Raw genomic sequence first — 22,100 nt, 5'->3', positions numbered from 1 at the left:
TGTGATGGTTTATCTGCAGCTCTGATTCCTTTTTGTTAGGAAAAAGATACATTCACTGCCATAATTCAGCTGGCAGGCTCAGGTGTGCAAAGCCTCACATTTAAAGTTGGTTTTCCAAGGTTGAAATCCAAAACATTTTGCACTGCTACAAATTTAAAGGAAAGTAAAAATGATTGCTACTCCAAATCCATGCAAAAAAAAATAAGTAAATAGAGTAAAAAATCAATATCAAACTTCATGGAAATATTTTCAAACATTTCTAATATTCCTAGTTCATGTTCATCAGCTTGTTCAACTTATTCATTGACCAACCTACTACTCATGGTCTTGCCTACAATTTTCCAGTAAGTTTCCAGGAGAAGGCTTCTCAGAATATAAGCTTAAGTTTTGTTTCTTACTTGGAATCAGCAGAAGCCTTTTTATTATCTACACAATATAGTAGAGAGTATTTAGAGAAATGATCCAGAGCTGTGCATGTATTTTTGAAAGAGGCTTGCAGCAAATCCTCTGCACCCACTTGTCATGCTAAACTACACACTCTAGATCAGGTTTGCTTTTGGCTCTTCAGTGGTTTGGGCTAGCACAGGTTAAATATGGCTTAAGATGGTAGCAACAGCCAAAGGCCAATTTATGACTTGGTATCAACATTTTAGGGGAAGCCAGCTTCTGGGGAACTCCAAAACAATGCTCCTCTGTACAACCTGCACAGTCAGATTTGTGGGAAACAAGTACAGGGTTGGGGCCCTCAAAGAACTGCAAGGAAATGATTGGCATGAATCTCTGCAGCAACACCGCAGAAGTAAAAGATACAAATTTAGGACAACAGAGAGCCCACATTCATTTTAGTGACTTATTTCAATGAGAAAGTAAAGAAGTAAGCATTTTTGTAGTGATGCAAACATTTGACCCCAGAGGTGCATAGCAGCTTCTCTTGCATTAAACAAAGTCAGTTCTGAAGATAACAATTGCCTGTTTTCTGTTATTCAGTAGGTAGGAACAGTTTTGCACACTTTAAAGTGGTCCTTGTTAATCCCCTGACTTTTAAGAGTTGGGTGGCAGGTGGTCTTTCAGACAAGGCTGGCTAAACCCCATCATTTGTAGGGGGGGAGTTCAGCCCACTCCACTCTCTGCCACTGAAGTCATTGGGATTACTGAAGTGAAGCATAGTTGCCCTAAAGCTGATGTGACAACAGTCACCTACGTGTCTGTCAGAGAGGCCTGCTACGAGGAATTGCTGAAGAGCATTGAGTACAAGGCTCAGGACCAGATCCAGACTACAGCAAACTGTGAGATACTGGTTAGCCAAAACTTACCAACCCCATGTTTGAATCTGGAGCCCAATTTGCTCACTTTATGCCTGTTAACACGGAGTTTGGGTTCAGGCTCTGTTCTGAAGAAGAACATGTTGGTTTTGACACCATCCTAACCATGGGCATCATCCTTTTATGACTGTGCCAGACTCTGCATCAAAGACATCCAAGTCTCATTCAAAACTCCCTTAGGGGAAAATTGTAACATACTGGTAAAGATCTCACTGCATATTAGAGAACACTTATAAAACCCCCAGAAAGTAAAACGCCGAACACACCCAATGAATACCAAGGCTGTCTCTGAAATGTAAAACTTTCCAGTAGCTTACAGCGGTAATTCCACCCTAACTGCCATTTTTTAATTTTTATTTAAGAAACAAAAGGAATTCCAAAAACTCTACCTAGAATCACTTGTTTCTGCCAAGCGGTTGTTCATGATGGCCAGAGCCCCCACCCCCGCAGAGAAACCGTTCTGTCTTGTATTGATACAGACATTCCTCGGGTAGCCGTTGGCCGTCTCCGACAACTGCTTCTGCAGGATGGCCAGGGAGACTTTATTGGAGGCTGTGAGCTCCCTCATGGAGATCATCTCTCCAGAGAGCCTCCTGCCCTCGGTGTCACTGTCGTACTGCCCATCAGCGTCCATGGCGACGTTGTGGCGGCGCAGGCGCGCTCCCGGGGTGATGGCGTTGCGACGGCTGAGGCGGGTACTGGATTTATGGCACTTTGGGCAACATCTGCATTCGAATTTTTTCAACACCCAGTTCAAAATTTGTTTGATTACGATTGAGATGACATTAAAAAGGGAGTATATGCAACATACCCCCATTAATATAAATATGAAGTTCCCGAATCTGTATAATCCCTGATGTTGGTACGCAGCCTTTTGGTTGCTTACCAAATCTCCAAAGCCGATGGTGCTGAAGGTGACAAAGCAATAATACAAGGAGTCAACGTAGTTCCATCCTTCCACTGCCGTGTACATGGCGGAGGCGCAGCAGGAAAGGGCTATAGCAAAAATTCCCAGGATCAGCATCACGTGGTAAACGGACGGCTTCCAGCCCACGAGGCTGCCCACCCCGGACACAGCCGGCCCCCTGCGGAAGTTGGGAGGTAGGAGGCCGCTCCTTCGCAGCTGTCTCTCGTAGCACGCCTTCATGATAAATGCCAGGAGGGAGATGATGCGCTCCAAGAAGAGGTTGAAGAAGAGGATGGTCCCGGCACACCCAAAAAGGCCATAAATGATGAGGAATACTTTTCCAGCCACGGTTGCTGGTGTGGTCATTCCAAAGCCTACGGTGTGGAGATAAATGGGCAATGTTAATAACACAGGTTTTCGTGAGTAAATATATGTATATATGTACCTATATGTACATATGATATATGTACCTTAACAAAGCTCCCATCTCACTGGACAAAAGGAGTGCCATCTCTAAGTCAGCTTAGGCCAACACGAAACTGAGTTCGGTAAAGAAGGAAGAAGGCACCAAAAGTTCAATGAGATGACTAAAACTCAAAAGCAACCAAAAAATCCTTGCAAGATGAAAGGATTAGTATCTGTACTAATCTGTACCAACACCACTCAACATGCAGGTGGAAGACTTACTGAACCCAAACCTTTTCAAGGTGGGATGAGGTGAAGAGGCCATTTCCCTGCTCCCACATGCGTCAGCCATCACGACCTGATGGAAAGTTTAAGTTCTCTGTTCACAATCTGCAACCTAGTGTAACATTTTTTATAGGAATCTGATTATACCATTCCCACTGAGAGATGGAAGTTTTCGGGTTGTATAACAGGAAAAAAAAACCACCTTGCAAATACCGAATATTGTTTTAAAAATAACAGCACTCTTAAGTCTTTTCCAAATCCCAGCTGTGACTAGCCCACCTGGTATCATCACAGAGGGAAGGAAAAGCCATCAGGCTGCAGAGCTGCCTGGCAGACCGGGGGCATTGAGAACTTGCAGATGGAAAATTACAGCAGGGAAAAACACTGCTGCACAGTTGAATAGAAAAATCAGAGTATACAAACTCTGTGAAGATCCAGCAACAATATTAATTCAACTCTTCTTTATATGAATTACTTACTGTAATATTACTTATTACTGTAACACTACTCACACACAAAGTTTTATAAGGAAGCAGTAATGCCTTGTAACATACAGATTGTTAAATAACAGCTAAAGTGAACTTAAATTTGCATGCAAATAAGTACAGTAAGTTTACTCCATGTTATTTGCTGATACCAGTTATCTTACAAAAAAATTACATATATTTCACATTCTATCTCAAGAAGATTCTTCTGAAACACCGTTCTGCAGGTACTGGGTTTGTTCTGCTATTCTTCCCTGTACAAACACTTGGTGGCTCAGGCAAAAAACATATTGACAGGATTGAGGTGACTGCTTATGTCCCATGAATAAATAACCACATTTAATCTAAATTAAAAGTTCTGTGAAAAACCTACATTCTGAAATTTCATTGCTATATCGTTCTACCAAAATAACAAGCAAGTATCATGTTCAAGGAGGTAAATATCAACACCAGACTATATAAACACAAGTTGGTGAAGAAAAGCATAAAGCATAATGAAATCATTACAGAGCAAAATTAAATAATTAAATCCAGTTTATTACCATGACACACCTTTATAAACAGCAACAGGATAATATTGCCTATATATAATGAGTTGAGATTGCTTCTTGAAATCTACCGATCTATTTTTGCAATGGCTGTCTTTTTCTGGGTAGTTTATCTGTGCTCCCTTTCTATTTTGTTGATAGAGAATTTCCCATTGGTGAACAGAAGAATGTAAATGCTCATGACAAGTAAACTCAGACGTATCTTTTCAGTGACATGAAGATGCATGAGGGAAGAGGTGGTCCTACTTTCACAACAGATTTGGCAGGCTCAGAAACAGCTGTGTGCCAGCAAGTCAGCCTATACCTCATAATTTGAGTAACCTGATCTAATGAAAGTTGTCCCTGCCCGTGTTGAATAGATGACCTTTCAAGTCCCTTCCAACCCAAACCATTCTATGATTTTATGATCAAAAGCATCATTGTAAAAGAAGTATTCTGTGTAGAAGTCAGTGAAAAACTTGCACAGTATTACCAGAAAATATTACCAAAGAAGTAATTGCATTTTGCTTTCTGGACCCACTGTCTCTCCATTTTACAGTGTTAACAAGACCACCTTTGAGCAGACCTCACAAACCTTGCCATGGGCTCTGGGAAGTTCCTTCCTCTCTGTGGGGTGGACCTGTTCTCTGGATTGGGCTGGATGCTAGCAGGAGACTTCTCATTTAATGATGAATATCCAAAAGTGCCTGGTCCTCAGAAGGAGCTGAGGAGCCTGTTGTGGTTGCCAGCTAGGGATACACAGCCAACTTGTTATGGAGAAGGCATCTGTTCGCCTGTGCCTTGTCAGCAAAACACTTAAACATGTGCTTCACAGCAAGCATGTGAACATCACCATCAAAATAAATGGGTTTTTTGTCACACATACGGCTAGACACATTTATTAATTAGGAGGAAAAAAAAAGAGATAGCGACAGTTTGGATCAAGCTGTAAATGTGCTGAAGGCTCTTAGTATTTTCTGGTAATCATTCAAGAGAGGTGGTGGTTTTATATTTTTGATGCTGTGTGTTTAATCAGGCTTTTCTGAAGCAAAATGCTACCAAAATTCAGTATGTAGCTAGGCAAGGTGAAAAGGCCCATTACAGCAGAGAGAATGCTAATACATAAAATGGGCAAAAAATGATGCCAGGCAAACACTGAGTCATTTAGGTTGGAAAAGACCTTTAAGACCATTGAGTCCAACTGTTACCCCAGCACTGCCAAGCCACCACTAAAACACATCCCTTAGGTCACCAGCTGGCTGAAGGAAGCTGTCAAGGGCAGGGTCCTCCTCTGCCAGCTATGTTTGTCCCTTGGTGTCCCCCCAGCCAGGAGGAGTTGGTCCTGGTGTGTTCTGTACCTCATTTCTGAGCTCAGCCTCCACCCAAGGCTAAGAACACCATGGTGCCTGGATGAAGCAAACTCATCCAGAACCGCCTCTGCTTCCAACACAGTACAAGAAAAAAGCACAACAGGGTTTTGTGTTTTTCATGGCCCTGAGGCATATTTTACAGGTGCCTTGGGGTTGACTTTGTGTGGCTCAGTTGCAATATCTGAACCTCCCTCATGCCAGTTGTGCCCCACCACTTCAGATACAAGCTGTACAGCAGCGTTAATTTCAGCTGGTTGATATTTTCTCTCCCCACAGAGAATTTGTAGAGATGAGCTGATAAAAACTCTCTTCAGCAGCCTCTCACGGTTAAGTGCTGGCATTTAATGAGGCCCTCATCCTGACTTGCATAACAGGCTTGTGGTTACAGTTCTGCTCACCTGGAGTTTTAAATTACTTAAGCTAGGGATGTATTCAAGAGGTAGAACAGATGGACAAACTTGTGACATATGCTTCCTGTTGCTCTTGCTTTCTTTTCCTTTACCCACTTCCTTGTGAGTAAGAGATGGTTGATGCCAGAAGACAGAAAGGAATAGCAGCTTTAGTATTTGTGAGCTCTTCTCTCAGTGAAATTACTTTGGCAATTACCTTGTTTTACTATATTTTGAGATTAAAGGGGGTGACAATTTTGCATAAATGGTAAAGACATATTCACCCAGAGATGCAATAAAGTTTTGGTCACTTCAAAAACTAAACACGAGAAAGTCACAAAACACAACACAAGAACACAATAACGTGTCCCAGCCTCTTTCAGCCACCCCAATTCTTCTTATACAGGTGTCCTGCCATAGGACTTCTCTCACACAGCAGGTCAGCACACTGGAGCAATCATTTGAAATGCCAGAGTGAAACAGCACGTAGATCATCAGAGTAGCATCACCCCTGTACCATTATATAACCATCATGTAGTTACATTTAAGGAAATCAAAAGAAATTAAAATGGTTTAAAGTAACTTTTTAAACAAATGGCTCCTCAGAGATAAACAATGACAGAAACAACTATAACCAGAATGCTGCTTCCAGAGGGAAAGAAGTTCTTGCAACATAAAGGCTAAGAGATGGGGGTTACAGAACACAGACAGAGAAACAAAGAGCTACCAATTCCATGTTTTTCTGCTTCCTGTTTTTTCTGCACTAGCGTTACTTCATAGCTCTCCAATAGTCCTGGTTGGTCATGACTAACACATAAATTATACTGTACATGTATACAGGAACCAAAGATGCTAATCTGAATCCCATACTTGGGTTCTGGTGCTTCCTTCTACCCTTTCCCACCTGTTAGCATTTCATCATTATTTCCCCTGGGAGTCATACCTGTGTATTTTACAACTGCCTCTCATTTATTCTCTAGCTCCTTACCACCTAAGATCCAGAAACAGTTGCCTTGGATACAGGGTCACAGCTCAGAGCTGACAAAACTGCTGCATCCAGAGCTTTTACCCAAGGAGTGGGAATACTACAAGTCAGTTCTTCCAACCAGCTCCACATTTTCAGACTACAAATGAAAGAGTTATTTTCCCTTTAAGATCTTTCTCAACCTGCTTTACTAAAACACCCCCCTTTGGGCTCAAACAGTAAATTTTTTAGAGCTTTTCTATTGCAAAGCCTTTAATATAAAGGTTGCTGTAAAATCCCATTTGATCTTATTTAGATTATTATCTGCAAACACCTCCTGAACAGCAGTGGTCTGTCCAGCACTGTGTGAATTAAGATCCCTTAAGTTGGACCTGTGCTATTTCTGAATAAATGAGACACAACTGCAGTTTTTAAGGCTGTCCTAACCTGTATCATACACAAGCTTGCACTCCTTGGTGATCCATGTACTGGGGCAGATATTCTATGGAGAAAATACAGAGTGACCATGCAAATAAGGACTGACTTCCATAATTGTTCTATCTATCCATTCATCCAGGAAAGAGCACCATGATAAGCCTAATGAATGTAGTTAAAAACCACTCGTGTCTCTGCTGGTGCTCCTTGTTTCATTTCCACCTGTGAAACATTAGTCAGGTGTTTGAGACAACTGCTACTCAGAAGGAGCCACGCTGCCAGAACAGTGCCAGGAGATGATTAATTGAACTTTAAGGAGTTTCAAAGAGCTGCAGGTGATTATTACAGGCTTTCTACAGTACCAATTTTATACTATTTACACACACCAGTGATCAGGTTATTGGTTATCCAAAGTGCTGTGATGCCTTACATCAGTGAACACCAGAATCAATCACCCTTGGCATTTCTCTGCTGGCCATGCTTTAAACCACAGACTAAAAGGTCATGGCCACATATCCATTCCTCTTTAATCTATGTTGGTTTTAAAAATAGTTAATAGAATTGTAAGCCTAAAATAAGACAAGCTTCCCTTAGGAAAAAAAGAGATTAAATTTGTAACAATCACATTAAATAATCAAAAAGTGAAGTAATAAATAGTTGTTAGGTTACCAGATGCATATGAAAGGTAAAAAAAGAGACTGAGAGAGATCAGTACTTTTCTGTAGAGGTGAATGACAAAGATGAAGCCAAAATTATTGCCAACTGTCACTTGGGTGAGGAAGGAGACAGGACTGGGCAGGAGCAGCTTGTGCCAGAGCTGGGATGCACCAGGCCAGCTCCATCAAGGCAATGGTGCTGGGACCTCCCTGCTTCTCTGGCACCTGGTCCTTTCTGCATGTGGGCAAGGGGATTGCAACTCCCACAGGCATCCCTGGAGACCAGTGGATGTCCAGAGAGGGACGTGGGATGGGAATGATGCACAAGGCTCCTACAAGAGAGTGGTGTGATGGAAAGCACTGCAGGGGTAACCAGAAGTGCTGGTGGCTGTGATGCTGGGATTGAACAGAGTACTCACAGAGTGCTCTGGAGAGGAAATTTTGCAAGGGAGAGGGTGATGAAGAACCTCTTCTGCTCTACAGAGGACTAGGCAGCCAACTGAGGGATAAGAAGCTGCAAGAAAACCTCTCCCATGGAATCCCCTGAAGATGAAATGTGAAGACTGATCCCAGACACAGAGCATTTGCATACAGAGGTGCTCCCTGTGGGGCTGACACCTGGCAAGGTCAGGGGGGTGAGGAGGGGACCCCACAGCCTAAGGAGAAGTTTCCATGTGTGATACAGCCAGAGTAACGTATTTAGGGTGAAGGATATGCTGGACTGAGAGGAGTAAGGGTGGAGTTTCATCTCAGAAACCACCTCAACTCAATCCCCCTCATCTCAACAGTTACCACCTTGATGGGGTCTAAGGCAAGGGGGATGACTCCAAAGAAACCTCAAGGAGGGAGAGAGGAATAACGCCCCAAAGCCTGGCTGCTCGTGAATGTTTAACTTCTCCTCCTCAGAGTAGGTTTCCCAAGTGTGCTTTTCTAAGCTGACACCCTCTAGTTGAGCTTTCCAAGAAAGATCTTCATTCTCTAGTGGGTACTCAGCAGGCACATTTATCAGCTCAAGTGGCCTAACTTTCATATATTTGAGTGATACATGGCCCTTAAAAAGATAAACACTGGGGCTTCAGCTTCACCAGCAGCAGCAGTATTCTTGTTCTTTTCACTCAGCAGAAGTAGGCAAGTTTGTTTTTTTTTTTTTTTTTTTCTCAGCTGTACTGCATGCTGCCCTTTCTGTGTACAGCCTGCAAAGAAGTGCACACCGAAGACCAACTAAACAAGTCCACCCTCACTCACTATTAGATGCCATTATCCTAAAGATAAATACAGAAGGAGGTCTGCTGAAGTTGCTTTGGCACAGAACCAAGCCAAGGAAGAAGCAGAAGTGTCTCTAAATCAGTTTTATGGTTCCCTGGCTGGGGCCAGCTGCTCTTTATACACCTTGTACAAGCAAATGGGGGCTGACTTGTGCCAAGCCATCAGTGCTGCCAGCTGAGCAGCAGCTCTGGCCCAAGGTCTTGCTAAGCAAGCCCCCCTGAAGAGGGAATATGTGAGGAGAGTCACAGGCTCTAGGCTGAAAATCTTTGGCAAGCTTATGTTCAGTTTTCTGGCTCATCCTACTGCAACAGAACACAGCTTTGAATGAGGGAGAGGGAGCCTCTCCTAAAAGGAGATGGTGAAGAATAAAGCTCTGAGAAGGATGAAAATCAGGAGTAGAAATTCAAACTACACAAACAAAAAGGAAGTCAGGACCCACAAACTGGCAGTACTCTTGCTGAATTGACTGTAAAGGGATGGATGTGTTCTGTGGCGTGACAATGTCCCTTCTCTATTAACATACTGTTCATAAACTTTCTTTCAATACTAAAGGTTTTATTGTTCTTATAAGTAATAAAATCTTCTTGTCTGCTAAACTCTTGGGGCCAGTCAATAGCTTACAGTCATAAAAACCAAGACTGAAACTATTTTCTTCATTTTATGCTGCCTTTCTTGAACAAATCTTCAGCAAGATGCTGCTAAATGCCCTCCTGTTTTGTCAGTTATTCTGCCTCTTGCCACAGCCAAAGGACTCTAATGGCTTGTTAAAACAGAAAGAATATGGGTTAGTGTAGCTTAAATTAGTCCTAAACCACCTCACAGAGGAGGACTTCCGGAAAAAGGAGATGAGAGCACAATGTTCCTTCTTTTGGTGGCAGCCTGTCTCATTGATCTAAACTAGATTACTAAACAGAGCTGCTTCCTCTGGCTGCCTCCACACCTGATGATTGCAGGGTCCTGTCTCTAGCTTGTCTTCTTTTCTCATCCTAACAGCTGGAGAAAAACATTTTGCTATAATCTCTTCTGAAATGGTGATGGTGTTAATAATGGAAAAATTTATCCCACACGCTTCACAGCTGTTTGACAAAGTTGCATTACTGTGAAAAAAATCTCCCCTTTGCACTACAGGCTTCGGGTCTTCACACTCTGGCATTGACAGCTGTCAGAGGGGTATCAAACCCCTGCTCACCACCCAGGTTGTGTGAAGAAGCATCTGCCTTACTGCACTGCCCAATATCACCTAAAACACAGGGGTTTCCAAAACACCATCAGACAGAGGAAACACTCCTGCATTTAGAGCAACTGTTTTAAAGAATACACAGAAAACAAAAGCATGATAACCAAGAAATAGATGAAGTGTGTCTCAGTAACCATGGACATACATGATGGCAGAGCTCATGGACCCCAAGAACCACCAATTCCTTCTCACTCTTAAGATGAGTCCAGTATCTGAAGCCATACACTGCCACCTCCTCTGACCCTCCTACAGTCTTCATGCAGCTGATGATTCTAAGTGAACATTGCTTCAAAAGTGGATTTCTACTGCAATCATAATTTTTCATCCTTTAAAGCTGCTTCCATTCTTATTTCCCTATTTTTTTTTTTGAGAATGTTTTTTTGTGCGGATAATTGTGTATCTAAGCAACACCCTAACAGAAAAAAGCTTATGCCCTGCCATTTCAAACATTAGCATTCACACATGTTTGTGCTGCTTATTGTAACCTGGAGTTGCATTTCAGATGTCTTTGTACACCCAAGGTTGAGCCATTTTTTCTTCTGAACTCCAAGCGAAAAAGGATAACGGCATCCAAATTTCGTTACATTCTTGAGAAATCATTGGCTTCTAAAGAATCCTTGCACATGTACTGTCACTTCAGTGCCAGTAAACCTCACAGTACTTCTCCTTTTAGGCTAAGAAACAGCATTATCTAAATTTCACAAGTGATCTTGGGTCTATGTCATATTTCCCTGCATAAGAAGTCTGATAAAAGAAGATGTCACTTGTGGGCTTTCTGAGCCTTACAGATGGGAAAGGCTGTTCAATGGTTGTACTGTTGGCTTATCTTTTGACTGCATTAAACAGACTTGTGGCATATTTTTCTTCTGCCACTGGTGTTTGTGTAGGTAGGTGTTCAGAGAACATCTGTTTCTTGATAGTTGTCTCAGCTATTCTGCTTTACAGAGAGTCTCCTATAAAGAGTACCCAAGGGATAAAAAGGCCCTAAACATGAAAACATCCTTTCCACTGTAAGGCCTTTTTTTTTTTTTTTTAAATCTCTGTACAAACTTCTACAGCTACAATTTAAAGGAAAAAAAGCCTCTGATAAACCTACCTGGGCTTCTTAATGGTTTAAATATGCCTTCATGGGTCCCTTATTTTAAAAAGTTTCAGCTGAAAGCAAAGAGGCAAATTCTCAAATATCTTTTTGCTCAGGCAGCTCTTCATTCATGAAGGCACAAAGACCTGATTTTAAGTTACTGTAACAGAAATAGAGGGTGACAGCACTGCTGACTAACCAGTTATTTCCCATTTTCTACTTCTTCATTTAACTCTTCCTTCCTTAGTATGCATTTCTCTTGACTATTTTTAAATTTAATGATACTGAACAACTCCACCACATTACCAAGACAATATTGAGCTTTTGATTTTATCTGAGATTTTCCTGGTCCTCGCAGCTCTGCCAGTAGCAGTTTCTGTAAATGAACAAATCATCATCTCAAACAGCTTGTTTCTGCCTCTCTCATGAAAATCACAACTCGGATTTAGGATCGTTACACTGCCGTCACTCCCTGCTATTTCCATCAGGCTTAAAGCAGACCTGACTGCGTGCACACTGAGCATGAATGACACTGTGCTTTTTGTTTGACCTCAGGAGAGAAATGTATTGCTTGAACAATGCTCAGGCTGAGCAAGAGGATGACAGGATATATAGTTATGAATAACCATCACAGACATTTTATCTGGCTTTAACCGAAATTTACTGAATTAGTTTCTCACTCTGCTCTCGCATGGGCAAATTTCTTCTAGCTGCAGTTTCTGCTGTGATTAAATTTGCCTGTGTAAGACTTGAGAATGATTGGGAAACATTTGGCCAATAATTTCTAAAGAGGAAGAAGCTGCAGTGGAACAAGCTCAGAAAGGTTAAAATCCAGTGAGGACTTGCTGCGGAGCTACAACAGTTATCAAGGTATTACTGCTTCTTTCATGCACTTATTGTGGATTTTTAAACATGAGCAATAGCAGTGCCTCACCCACAATAAGAAATCCCATATGTTAACATCAAACCATTCAATTTCTTATCTTATTCCACTCCAAAGCTTTAATTACTTGTAAAGGCTGCTAATGCTTTGCCTTGTCTAATGCAATTAGATTTAATTTTCATTCTACTTCTCATTTGACTCAAGAAAGATTGCACTGAAACCTAGGTGTACCAGCCAGTGCCATCAACAGACCCACTGAGCTCAGGGGGATGTATTTTACACGGTAATAACAAGTGCATTTGTTTTATAAACCTGGTGTGCCAATAAAAAATCTAAGGTAGGATTTCCTAAAGCTCTGCAGACTGGTCTGCTATTGACTTCAGCAGAAGTCAGCTGTTGAGGAGGTATTTTATATGTGTAGACTGCTATGCAATTGCCCCTTGGATTATAATTTTGTTTGTTACTAGAGTGGTTTTTTTCCATAGAAGGTTTTTATTATCACTTCAAACATTTACTGCGCTCAGGAAGACTTTCACATTTCAAATGTTCACCAGCGTGAACCCTAATTTTTGTCCTTAAAAACCTTTTCTCAAAATGCTCTCGGATATGTGCTTGGTGCTGACACACTACAAAAACTGTCGCTTTTGATATAGCTAAGCAAGGCTTATTCAGATCATGGCCAAAGGTTACATTTTCAATAATATCAAGCTGTTTCAGTCTAAAAATTGCATATGAAATGTTCTGAGCTGTTTCTCTGTTGCTCTAACCCTGATGCTACTATGGCAAGAGGCAAAATTCTCTTTGACTTAACAGCTTCAAAGATAAGGTAATCCTGCATTCATTAAAATAAAGAAATGACATTGTATTTTCCAGCACACCGCCAGCAGTAGGTAATGTTACATGAAGTTAATTGTCAACAGAACTACTCAGTAATTGTTTTCCTCTTCTCTCCACAATGAAGAGCAATTAAAGCTTGCATAAAAAAAAGACTGTGTGTTAGAAAAGATGACCCTGTGGTACAAGTGAGAAAAAATTATGATGTGTATATGATCTGTGTCAAACGGAAGACAATCAGAGAAGGAAGAAACAAACTGAAAAATAAATGAGGGTCAATAGCAGGATTAACACCAGGGAAAGGGGACAGGCATGATGAGGAACAGAGAGAAACAGTAAAGCTTTGCTTCTGACTTCTTTGATAGTTCTTAACATGAAAGACTGTAAAGACATCAAACAAATATTTGAGAGTTAATCAAGCAAACAAATCACCAGTAGAGAAGGACACAGAAGGCAGAAAAGCTGGAGAAGTTCAGGCTGGGAAAGGCAGGTTGGCAGGCAGCAGTAGATAAGCCCTATGAGAAGGAAAGGGGGAATATCCCCAGGAGAACAAAGTGGGGGGAAGACTCCAGGGACTGGCAGGGCTCCATGGGAACACAGGCCACAGAGTGTCAAGCAGGCTTTATGAGCCTGCAGCAAACAGGGCAGTTGATAAGCCCAGTAATTACCATCCCTCCCAGCTAGCACGGGCATGATAACTGGTTTACAGGGAGGTTGCTTGGTAAAAGAGATGGACTGGCTGGAGCCACATGTGGATGGAGAGCTGTCAAAGGGGTGCTTGAGCTTGAGTCTGCAATCACATCTACAGGCTCTTGTAAATGCACAGGGAACTGAAACAGAGGTATTTGCAGGACTATCACCGAAGGCCAAATGGAATGTTCTGCTAAGCAGGAGGTACATGCCCCCTAAGCAGACATTGCTCCTTCAATGACCCGAGCTAGAGGCGCCCTGAAGGCTGCAAAAATGGAGAATCCATCATTACAAACTCCAGCTGGTCTTTGTTTTGAACCTGAACCAGCACCCTGTAAAGTCAGTATAAAATCTCCCCTAACTTCCGAGATGCTGGCCCATATCTCATATAATGCTGGATAAAACTTGGTTTCTGAATGACGGTTCTATGAAGCTGTGGTGCTTGACATTTAATTTGGAGACCCCACATTTCAGTGCTCCAGCTGAGCACCTCAAACTCCACAGCCAGGGCAAAAAGAAGATCAATTTGTTTGTCCCTGACTTCTCCATCAATTACTGATATTAATATTTTGAAACATTTAGCTAGGGTTTAATATTAGAGAAACATCTGAAATTCTTAGATTAATTAAGCTGAATTGAAATGCTCTGTAGAGATCATTCAGTTTAGGTGACCAAACCACAGTGAAAGCTTAATTTTCTGTGGCTGGCATAGCCCTACAGGGGCAGGCAAACCCTAAAAAGCACTGAAACTAAAATAATATTTTTCTCAATTTTTTTAATTTTAGAAAGGGTTTTATTTCAAGTATTTGGGTTCCTCCTCCCTCTAGAATAAAATCCCAACAAATTTAGGATCAAAATGATTTAATCACGACCCTTCAGTGGGGACTCAAGTCACCTGCATAATTACATGGATGTATTCCAAATAAAGCTTTGTGCTGTTGCTCTCAACTACAAGGAAGCAAGCTGTGATTTAGATTACCTTTCTGCTCCGAGCACCCAACCTATGCCCACACACTTAGGAAATTCCTATCAGTGGCACCCAAAGAAGTTAATACTGGCATGCAGCTATGGCAAGCAGAAAACATTGCTATGGTGACAGCTCTTCATCTGAGGAAAATCAGTGCAGGATCAGAACTCTCCACAGAAATATGCTGACCATTGACCTGCTGCCCTCTGAGCCTCTTGCTCTCTGTTCTTTATCGAGATTACCCGAGTGAGAAAATAACTCTCAGAAATCCACGGGCACATTGATCAAAACATGACACGCACCAAAGGAATCTGATCTGCCTGAAACACACTCTCCTTCTGCCTGCAGACTGTGTATAGGATGGCAAAGACAAATAACCTGACACTGCAGCTTAATAACACTGCTGGCTCTTCCAGCTGCTTTCTCATTCGGTTTTGTTTATTTCTTAACTTTAAGAAGGTCAACTCTGGAGGCAACTCCTCCCTAATCTGAAACCTCTGCAAAAGCTGCCTACAAGCCCCAGAGAACTGCAGAGCCCTGAGGAGGGAACACTGCTGCTTATCAGATGCACACCCTGGTTTGGCTGTCACCTTGGGGTTGGCCCTATGGACAGCGAGGCTGCAATCAGGGAAAGCAGAGAGCCAGAACCTCCTGTGGCTCTGATTCACATCCTGGAATACAACAACGAAGAAGATGGGACAAATATATTTACCCCTCAAACCTTCAGGCCATCTTGGTTATTTGTGGGATTTCTTGTCAAATTACCCTCTGTAGTGCCTGCTCTCACAGGCTCACCCCCTGGCACAGTCCAACATCTGACCTGTGCTTACTGAGCTGTCCAAATGTGCTTTGCATTTCCATTCAATTAACACCTCCAGAACATCTGGACTGAAAGATATTCTCACAAGACTATGACACAGATAGAGGATATTTTAGAAGTGAGTGGTTATGGTGCTTAGGCTGTGGAGCACAAGCAGAAATGCTGGGTTGGGTATGCTGGGTCCCTACAGAGGGCCCAGAGAGAAGAAGGTCTAACCCAGCTGACATCCTAAGCAAGCAGAGAATAGCTGCCAAAGCCAGTGAGATGGCAGAAAACACAGAATGCTGTGCCTCTTACTTAAGAGCAGAGCATGCCCCATCCCAATTGTCAGTCCACAGGAATATTGAGTCATTTAACAGGATACCTCAGGGATAAGGCAAGTATGAGCAGTCCTGCTCACTCCTACACACTGTGCCCCCAACACCTGTAACCTCTGCACAGCTGTACAGAGAGAAGATCTCTGCATCTTTTCTATCCAGGGGCACCTCTCAGGCACACATAACCCAGACATGTTCCATCCTAAAATCATCTGCCCACAGTAAATGTGCTATAAAAATATTCTATCAAAAAAATCACTTCTATATATTGGAGTACTTCACTTGACCTGATTTTTTAATGCCTGGTCTGGATTTCTATAAATCAATTCTTTCACTTGATTTTTGAAGCATGTATCTACACATAAGCAGCTTAGAATCCAATTTCAATGGGTCCATGTTTCAAAATACTTTACTATACAGGCACTGAAGGTTTATTCTAACACTTGAGAGAGGAAAAAAATCTGGGTACAAAGTCTAGACTCATGGACTGAGTCAGAAATCTAGATCTTCAGGCCTTCCAGAGTTGCCTGGTGTGCTAGGCAGAATAAGTCTCTGCTACCAGAATACAGGGAAAGCTAGGACTGATTATGCCTGCAACTGTAACAATCAGAAATCTGGTCTGAGTTATACTTTTTCTTTTAGTCTTTAACAAAGTGCTGGGTACTATAGGTGGTTTGCATTTGGGGAAGGAAGGAAAAAACTCAACTGAAAACCAAAGTCTACAAGTCAGTCAGACCAAAGAATCAAGGAAAAATTTCACCCAGCTGCTCCTTAAAGAAATCAGAATAATAGTAATTGCCCAGAAACCCACTACCTTTTGGAGTGCAAAAGAATGTCTGAATAGATGCTGTAGCCTGACAGCAAGCAATCTGAAATTAGACCGAAGAATTTTCTTACATGGCTCTGAAAATCCAGATGTGTCTAATGAAAACAGACTCAACATTTCATTATTCAAGCATAAACAATACAGTAATAAAAACTGAATGCCCAGAGTGCTATCAAGAGGGTGTTTTATGGACTGTAAGCCACACACTTTGTCAGCTCTTCACAAAAACGCTTTAAAATTAGAATTTCAACTCTTGCTTCTTAAAGACCCCATATTAACATGCTTCTCACCCAGACTGTTTGATTGTGTCCCTGAGGAATTAGGGAAGTGCAGAACTGCACCCAAAGAAGCACCTAAGAGAGGGGAATTACTTGGCTCTGTAAAGGTCCCGCTCAAGTAGCATGGATGGAAGTTCTCTCCCAGCCTGGCAACTCCTAACCCTTGTGTTCAAAGAAGGATGAAGAATTGGAGTCTTTCTCAGCTCAGCTTACACAAGCTCCAGGAGAATTTGCAGCTCTGTGCCTGGATGACAGTATTTCAGTGCCTACGTATAAAAGATTCAGTAGCTTTATTACAACTGTTGAGAACAGAGTGAGGGCTTGAAAAGACAGAGCAAGATTCCTGCAAGTTGGAATCCTCTACAGATGAGAAGCTGAGTAACCTGAGAGTGATTTACCCTTGAGAGGCATTGAGTATACCTGCAGTTTGTTTAGCAGTGAGTAAGGAAGCTTTCCACCAGCTCACTAGGATGGTGGTGTGTTTAGCTGGAGTGATGAAGTTGCTTTGACACACGTAACTGATGAAGCTGTTGAGGAAGGCAAACTGTTTTGACTCTGCATGTCTGGTAGTTCTCGGTGAGGTTGGGTAAAAACAGAAATCTCGTCAATTAAGCATGACACAAAAGCAAATCAAATTGCTCAGAGCCAGGATTATGTGGTGTGTGAGCTGATAGTGGAATCAAAGGTAGTCCAGGTGGGTAGGTACATAACTGAGCTGGCTGTGAGGGAGAAAAATGGACCTTGAAAGAGTAGCTTTGGAACTACTGCCATTTGGTTTCTCTGTGCTGGGAGCACGAGCCAGAAGCTTTGTGCACTAAGAGCACAGTGTTGTGTTTTAGTGGAACGACTAGTTAATTCATTGGGGTTTTTTTTGCTTTTGCTGGGCAGAACTGCCAAAAATAACTGAATACAACTGTGTGGTGGAAGAAACCCTGCTGCAGCTGAGCTCACCGTGGGCTTTGCCTCTAGAAGCTGCAGCAGCTTCGAGAGGCACGTGAAGAGAAGCACTGAGGTGGGGGCAGCAGTTCCTCTTCATCTGCAGGAGCTGCACACGTAGCTGGTAAAAGCCATGGCCGGATGAAGCGCAGCAGCCCCGGGATGCAGACACTGCTCCTGCCAGGCTGGGTGTGCAGCAGGGCAGCTCTGCCACGGCCTTTGCTGTGCCCACAGGCACAACTCAGCCTCAATTCCAGCCACCTTCTGCTGCATCTCCTCACTCAGAGCAAAGCCTTACTCTGTGGCTCTCTGAACTCACACCAAGTAGTGTAAGTAATCCAGGAGCAAGCATTGGCAGGTAGCATTCCAAGAGAAGGCATGACTGAGAGAACACTTATCAGTATCCAAGCTCTGTTGCACATTAAAAAAACCCCAGTCTTCAGCACCCACCTCACATGTGAGACATGACATTAGTGACTCTAAGGAGAGAGAACTGCCCTGGGTTGGTGCTACAGGAATAGGAGAAACACAACTCTTGGTTCTGCCATGTACACCTGTAAAGACTGGGCAAAAGTCCGTGCTGAGTTCCTCAGTCCTTCTGCCCAAGTACAAATGACTGCAGATGAAGTGGAGATGGAAACAAATGCAAAGTAAGAGGAAGCATTTTGCATTTCAATAACCTCAGAGAGGAGAAGCTGGAGCTGGCAGGGAAGCAGTGTGTTTACACATCATCTGAAGATTCCTGTTTCCCACAGCAGGTGTAAAGAACGAACAGGTTTGTTAAAACATTGGCTTTTTTTGTTCGTTCATGCTGATCAGTCAAAATGATCTTTTAAATATATGTTCCTGTGATGAAGACAGCTTAATGCTTAATTAAAACGGTGTTTTAATGACCGGGCTACCAAATGTAATTGCAAAGGAAAAGTTAAGTGGATTTTTCAATGCAAAAAGTAACAATACCTGACAACACTGCTGTACTCACCATCACGACTCCATTATACGGATTAGTCATTATTGATAAAACATTTTCCATACCTAATGAATGCAAATGCAATAATGAGCTGTGAGTTTCATCCTTTACAACAAAGGGAAAACACAGAAGACACCTGGCTTAAAAAAACTGTAAAAACTGGCAGAGTTAAGATCTTGTGTTCAGGGACAGGGTTTCTCAAGCAATAGTCCAAGAGTAGTAGATAGCTACAGAGTTAAAAAAAAAATAATATAAAAAATTATCTCACCAAAACTCATCATTTGCTTTACAAAGTGCTGCTCACCCCAAACACCGATGGGATATGCAGAACCGCGGCTGGCTGCAGCAATACCCCGAGAGCACAGCATCCTGCTACAGCTGGAAGACACACCGCTTGGTGTCTTTAAACACATTCAAATCCTAACTCTGCCAGCAGTTCAAGCCGGTACCAAGTTGAGCGGCCAGGGGAAAGCCCGGCTGTGGCTCAGCATCTCCATCAGCCCCGCTGCTGCCGCCTCTCCTGGTACCCGGTACCCGGTGCCGAGCCCTCGGCCCGGCGGGCAGCGCCACACGGGCAGCGCCAACCCCGCTCGGCGGGAAGGAGCCGAGCCGGCAGCAGAAGTTTGCTGGGGAGGAGCGGGGTCCCGCTCGGCGCTGCTGGAACCCGCGGGACCGGGGGATGCGGGGTCGGGGGCAGCGCCGGTTCCCGGCTCCGTGCGGGGAGGGGGCGGCGGGACCGCGACCCCCGGGGACGGAGGGAGCCGGGCGCGCCGCCGAGCCCCGCGTTACCGCAGCAACGCCGCGCCGCCTCTCCCCAAACTTTGGTCGCTATAACGACGGGCCGGGGCCGCGGCATCCCCCGGCCGGCCGGGCGGGTCCGCGCTCACCTATGGTGGAGACCACGGTGCCCACGAAGTAGAAGGCGCCGGGGAAGTCCCAGCGGGGCCGCAGGGCGTCGACGCGGATGCCCGCGGCCATGGCCGCCTCGTAGCTCCGCAGGAAGGCGCGCAGCTCCGGCAGGCTGATGTTGAAGATGCGGCTGAAGTTGTGCAGGGTCCGGTTCCAGCGGAGCTGCGCCGCCGCCTCCGACGGGCTCTCGAGGGCCGAGAAGACGGTGGCGCCGGCGCTCAGGTACGCCGCGATGAGGGCGGCCAGCAGCAGGAACCGCCCGTTGTCCTCGTTGAGGGGCGCCAGGCGCCGCCGGCGGCAGGAGCCCACCGCCCCCCGCGGGGGCATCATCCGGTGCGCGGCGCGGCGGGCGCGGCGGGCGGCGGGCGGCCCCGGGCGGGGGGCGCGGGCATGGGGCGGCGCCGCGCGGAGCCCGGCACGGCGGCGGCGGCGGCGGCTTCGCTGCAGGGGCCGCGGCTCTGAGTCATCCCCCGGCGGGGCCGCCCGCCCGGCTGGCGGCGGCGCCCCGGGGCCGTCGGCCTCGCCCGCCCGCCCTCGGCCCGACGGGGCCCGCGGGCTGCTGCTGCTGCTGGGCGGCGCGCACCGCCCGGCTCGCTCTGGCCATGCGGGGCGGCGGCGGCGGCGGCCCCGCCGCGGGGGAGACGCCGCGGGGAGGCGGAGGCGGAGGCTCCGCGCGGCGCCCGGTCGACGGCGGGCGGAGGGCGGGAGCGAGCGGCGCGGCCCCCCGGGAGCCGCATCCCCGGCGGGGAGGCTCCCGCAGCCCCGATGCCGCCGCCGCCCGCCCCGGCCCGGCCGCCGGAGCCGCCGCTGCCGCGCCCCCGGGGACCGCCCGCCCGGCACGGGGGAGGGATGGGATGGGATGCGATGGGATGCGATGGGATGGGGCGGGACGCCGGAGCCGCCCTGCCCCGCCCTGCCTCGCCCTGCCCTGCCCTGTGCCCTGCCCTGCCCTGCCCTGCCCTGTGCCCTGCCCTGCCCCGCCCTGCCCTGCCCTGCCTCGCCCAACCCTGCCCTGCCCCGCCCAGCCCCGCTTCTCCTCCCTTCTCCTCCCTTCTCCCCGCTTCTCCTCTCACCGCGGCCCCGGCCGGGCATGTGTGGGACGCGCCTCGGGGGTGGTTTGGCTTCAACACCTTTTCCTCTACTCCCTGTGCCAACTGGGTGTTTTTGAGGCAGTTGGTGGCGGTGGTCGGTGGAACCCTGATTAGTTAATTTCAGCCGTTTCTAGGCTGTTTGTGATGTGAGTCCGCAGAGGTAGACCCAAGAAAATGACACATTTTGGGTTGGGTGCCAAGTGCCCATTTAATCTCAGCTGGTGTCTGAAAGGTGATTCCCCCCTCCCCGCCTTAAGTGTTGGATTCTGTCTTCGCTGTTTGCCTTGGAACAAACACTGTAGCCTTTCTTATCTGTTGTGCTGCAGTAAGAACTGCAGTCTTTTCCCTGGGAGACTTGAAGTAAATAATTACATTCCTATTTTTTTTTTTTTAAAATAAAATGAGAATTCTCACTGAAAAAGTATTGCAAAGAGGATGGGAGCGATGCCAGTCCTGCAAACATATGTGTAGGGGTTGATAACACGTGTAGCAGAGATCTGGGCTTGGAGGAGGAAATGCTCCCCACAATTTACATTCGCCTGTGTCAATCTCACTGGGATAGGAGCTTGTGCCCTGGTTTTGGGTTTTTTTTAGCCTAGGTTTTTTTGTTTTTTTTTTTTTTTTTTTTTTTTTTTTTTTGGTCCATGGGAAAATATTTGCTGCCTCTTGGTAGCTACATGGTGTCTTTTAGCAAGGGGCTATTTGCTGTCACTGGAACCTCTCTCCACAGTTTCACACGTTTATTTCTTATTTTGGATCTGAGAGATTTTGCCTTGCCATGAGATTTCACGTTATTGGCAGTTGTCTCTTGGCCACATCCATAGCAGGAGAACTTCCTTGCTTTCTAAGAGACTGTTCATACTTGTCAGGTGTAGAAAATGGCTTGGGTTTACACCTGTCCTTCTGAGGAGCAGGGCACATATAAAAGGCAATAAATTAGTTTACAAAGTACTCTAATCAAAGGATCATGTTTTGATAGCTACCAACATGTCTAAACTTTGGGGTTTTGCTGTTATTGCTTTTGTGCTAAAGCATTTTGCTCAGTAGAGGTGAAAGTGTCTAGAAGTATCAAAGATTTCCAGTCTCCTATTGTGCTCAAGGCAATACCACACTCAACACTTAAGAAAAAAAGTGGCTCCTATTTCAAAGTGTCAGTCGTGTCCCATTATAAATACTAAAACTGAATAAAAATAAAAAAAATTAAACCAACAAATCGCAAACCCAATAGCTGTGGAGAGCAATAGCAGATC

General features: G+C 44.9%; 1 protein-coding gene across 1 annotated transcript; it reads right to left on the bottom strand.

Moving 5' to 3' along the window:
* Positions 1–620: 620 nt before the first annotated feature.
* KCNK12 (potassium two pore domain channel subfamily K member 12) lies at positions 621–20,089 on the bottom strand (the record flags this gene model as incomplete). Its single annotated transcript, XM_083858363.1, has 2 exons — positions 621–2,603; positions 19,738–20,089. 2 exons carry the CDS (start codon positions 20,087–20,089, stop codon positions 1,708–1,710), a joined length of 1,248 nt encoding a protein of 415 aa, XP_083714489.1. The 3' UTR covers positions 621–1,707.
* Positions 20,090–22,100: the final 2,011 nt, after the last annotated feature.

This window comes from Zosterops lateralis (assembly GCF_965231275.1).
Source record: "Zosterops lateralis genome assembly, chromosome: 3".
In the NCBI taxonomy this organism is placed as follows: Eukaryota; Metazoa; Chordata; class Aves; order Passeriformes; family Zosteropidae; genus Zosterops; species Zosterops lateralis.
The sequence above is the reverse complement of the archived record's forward strand: the minus strand, read 5'-3'. Positions and strand labels throughout refer to the sequence as shown.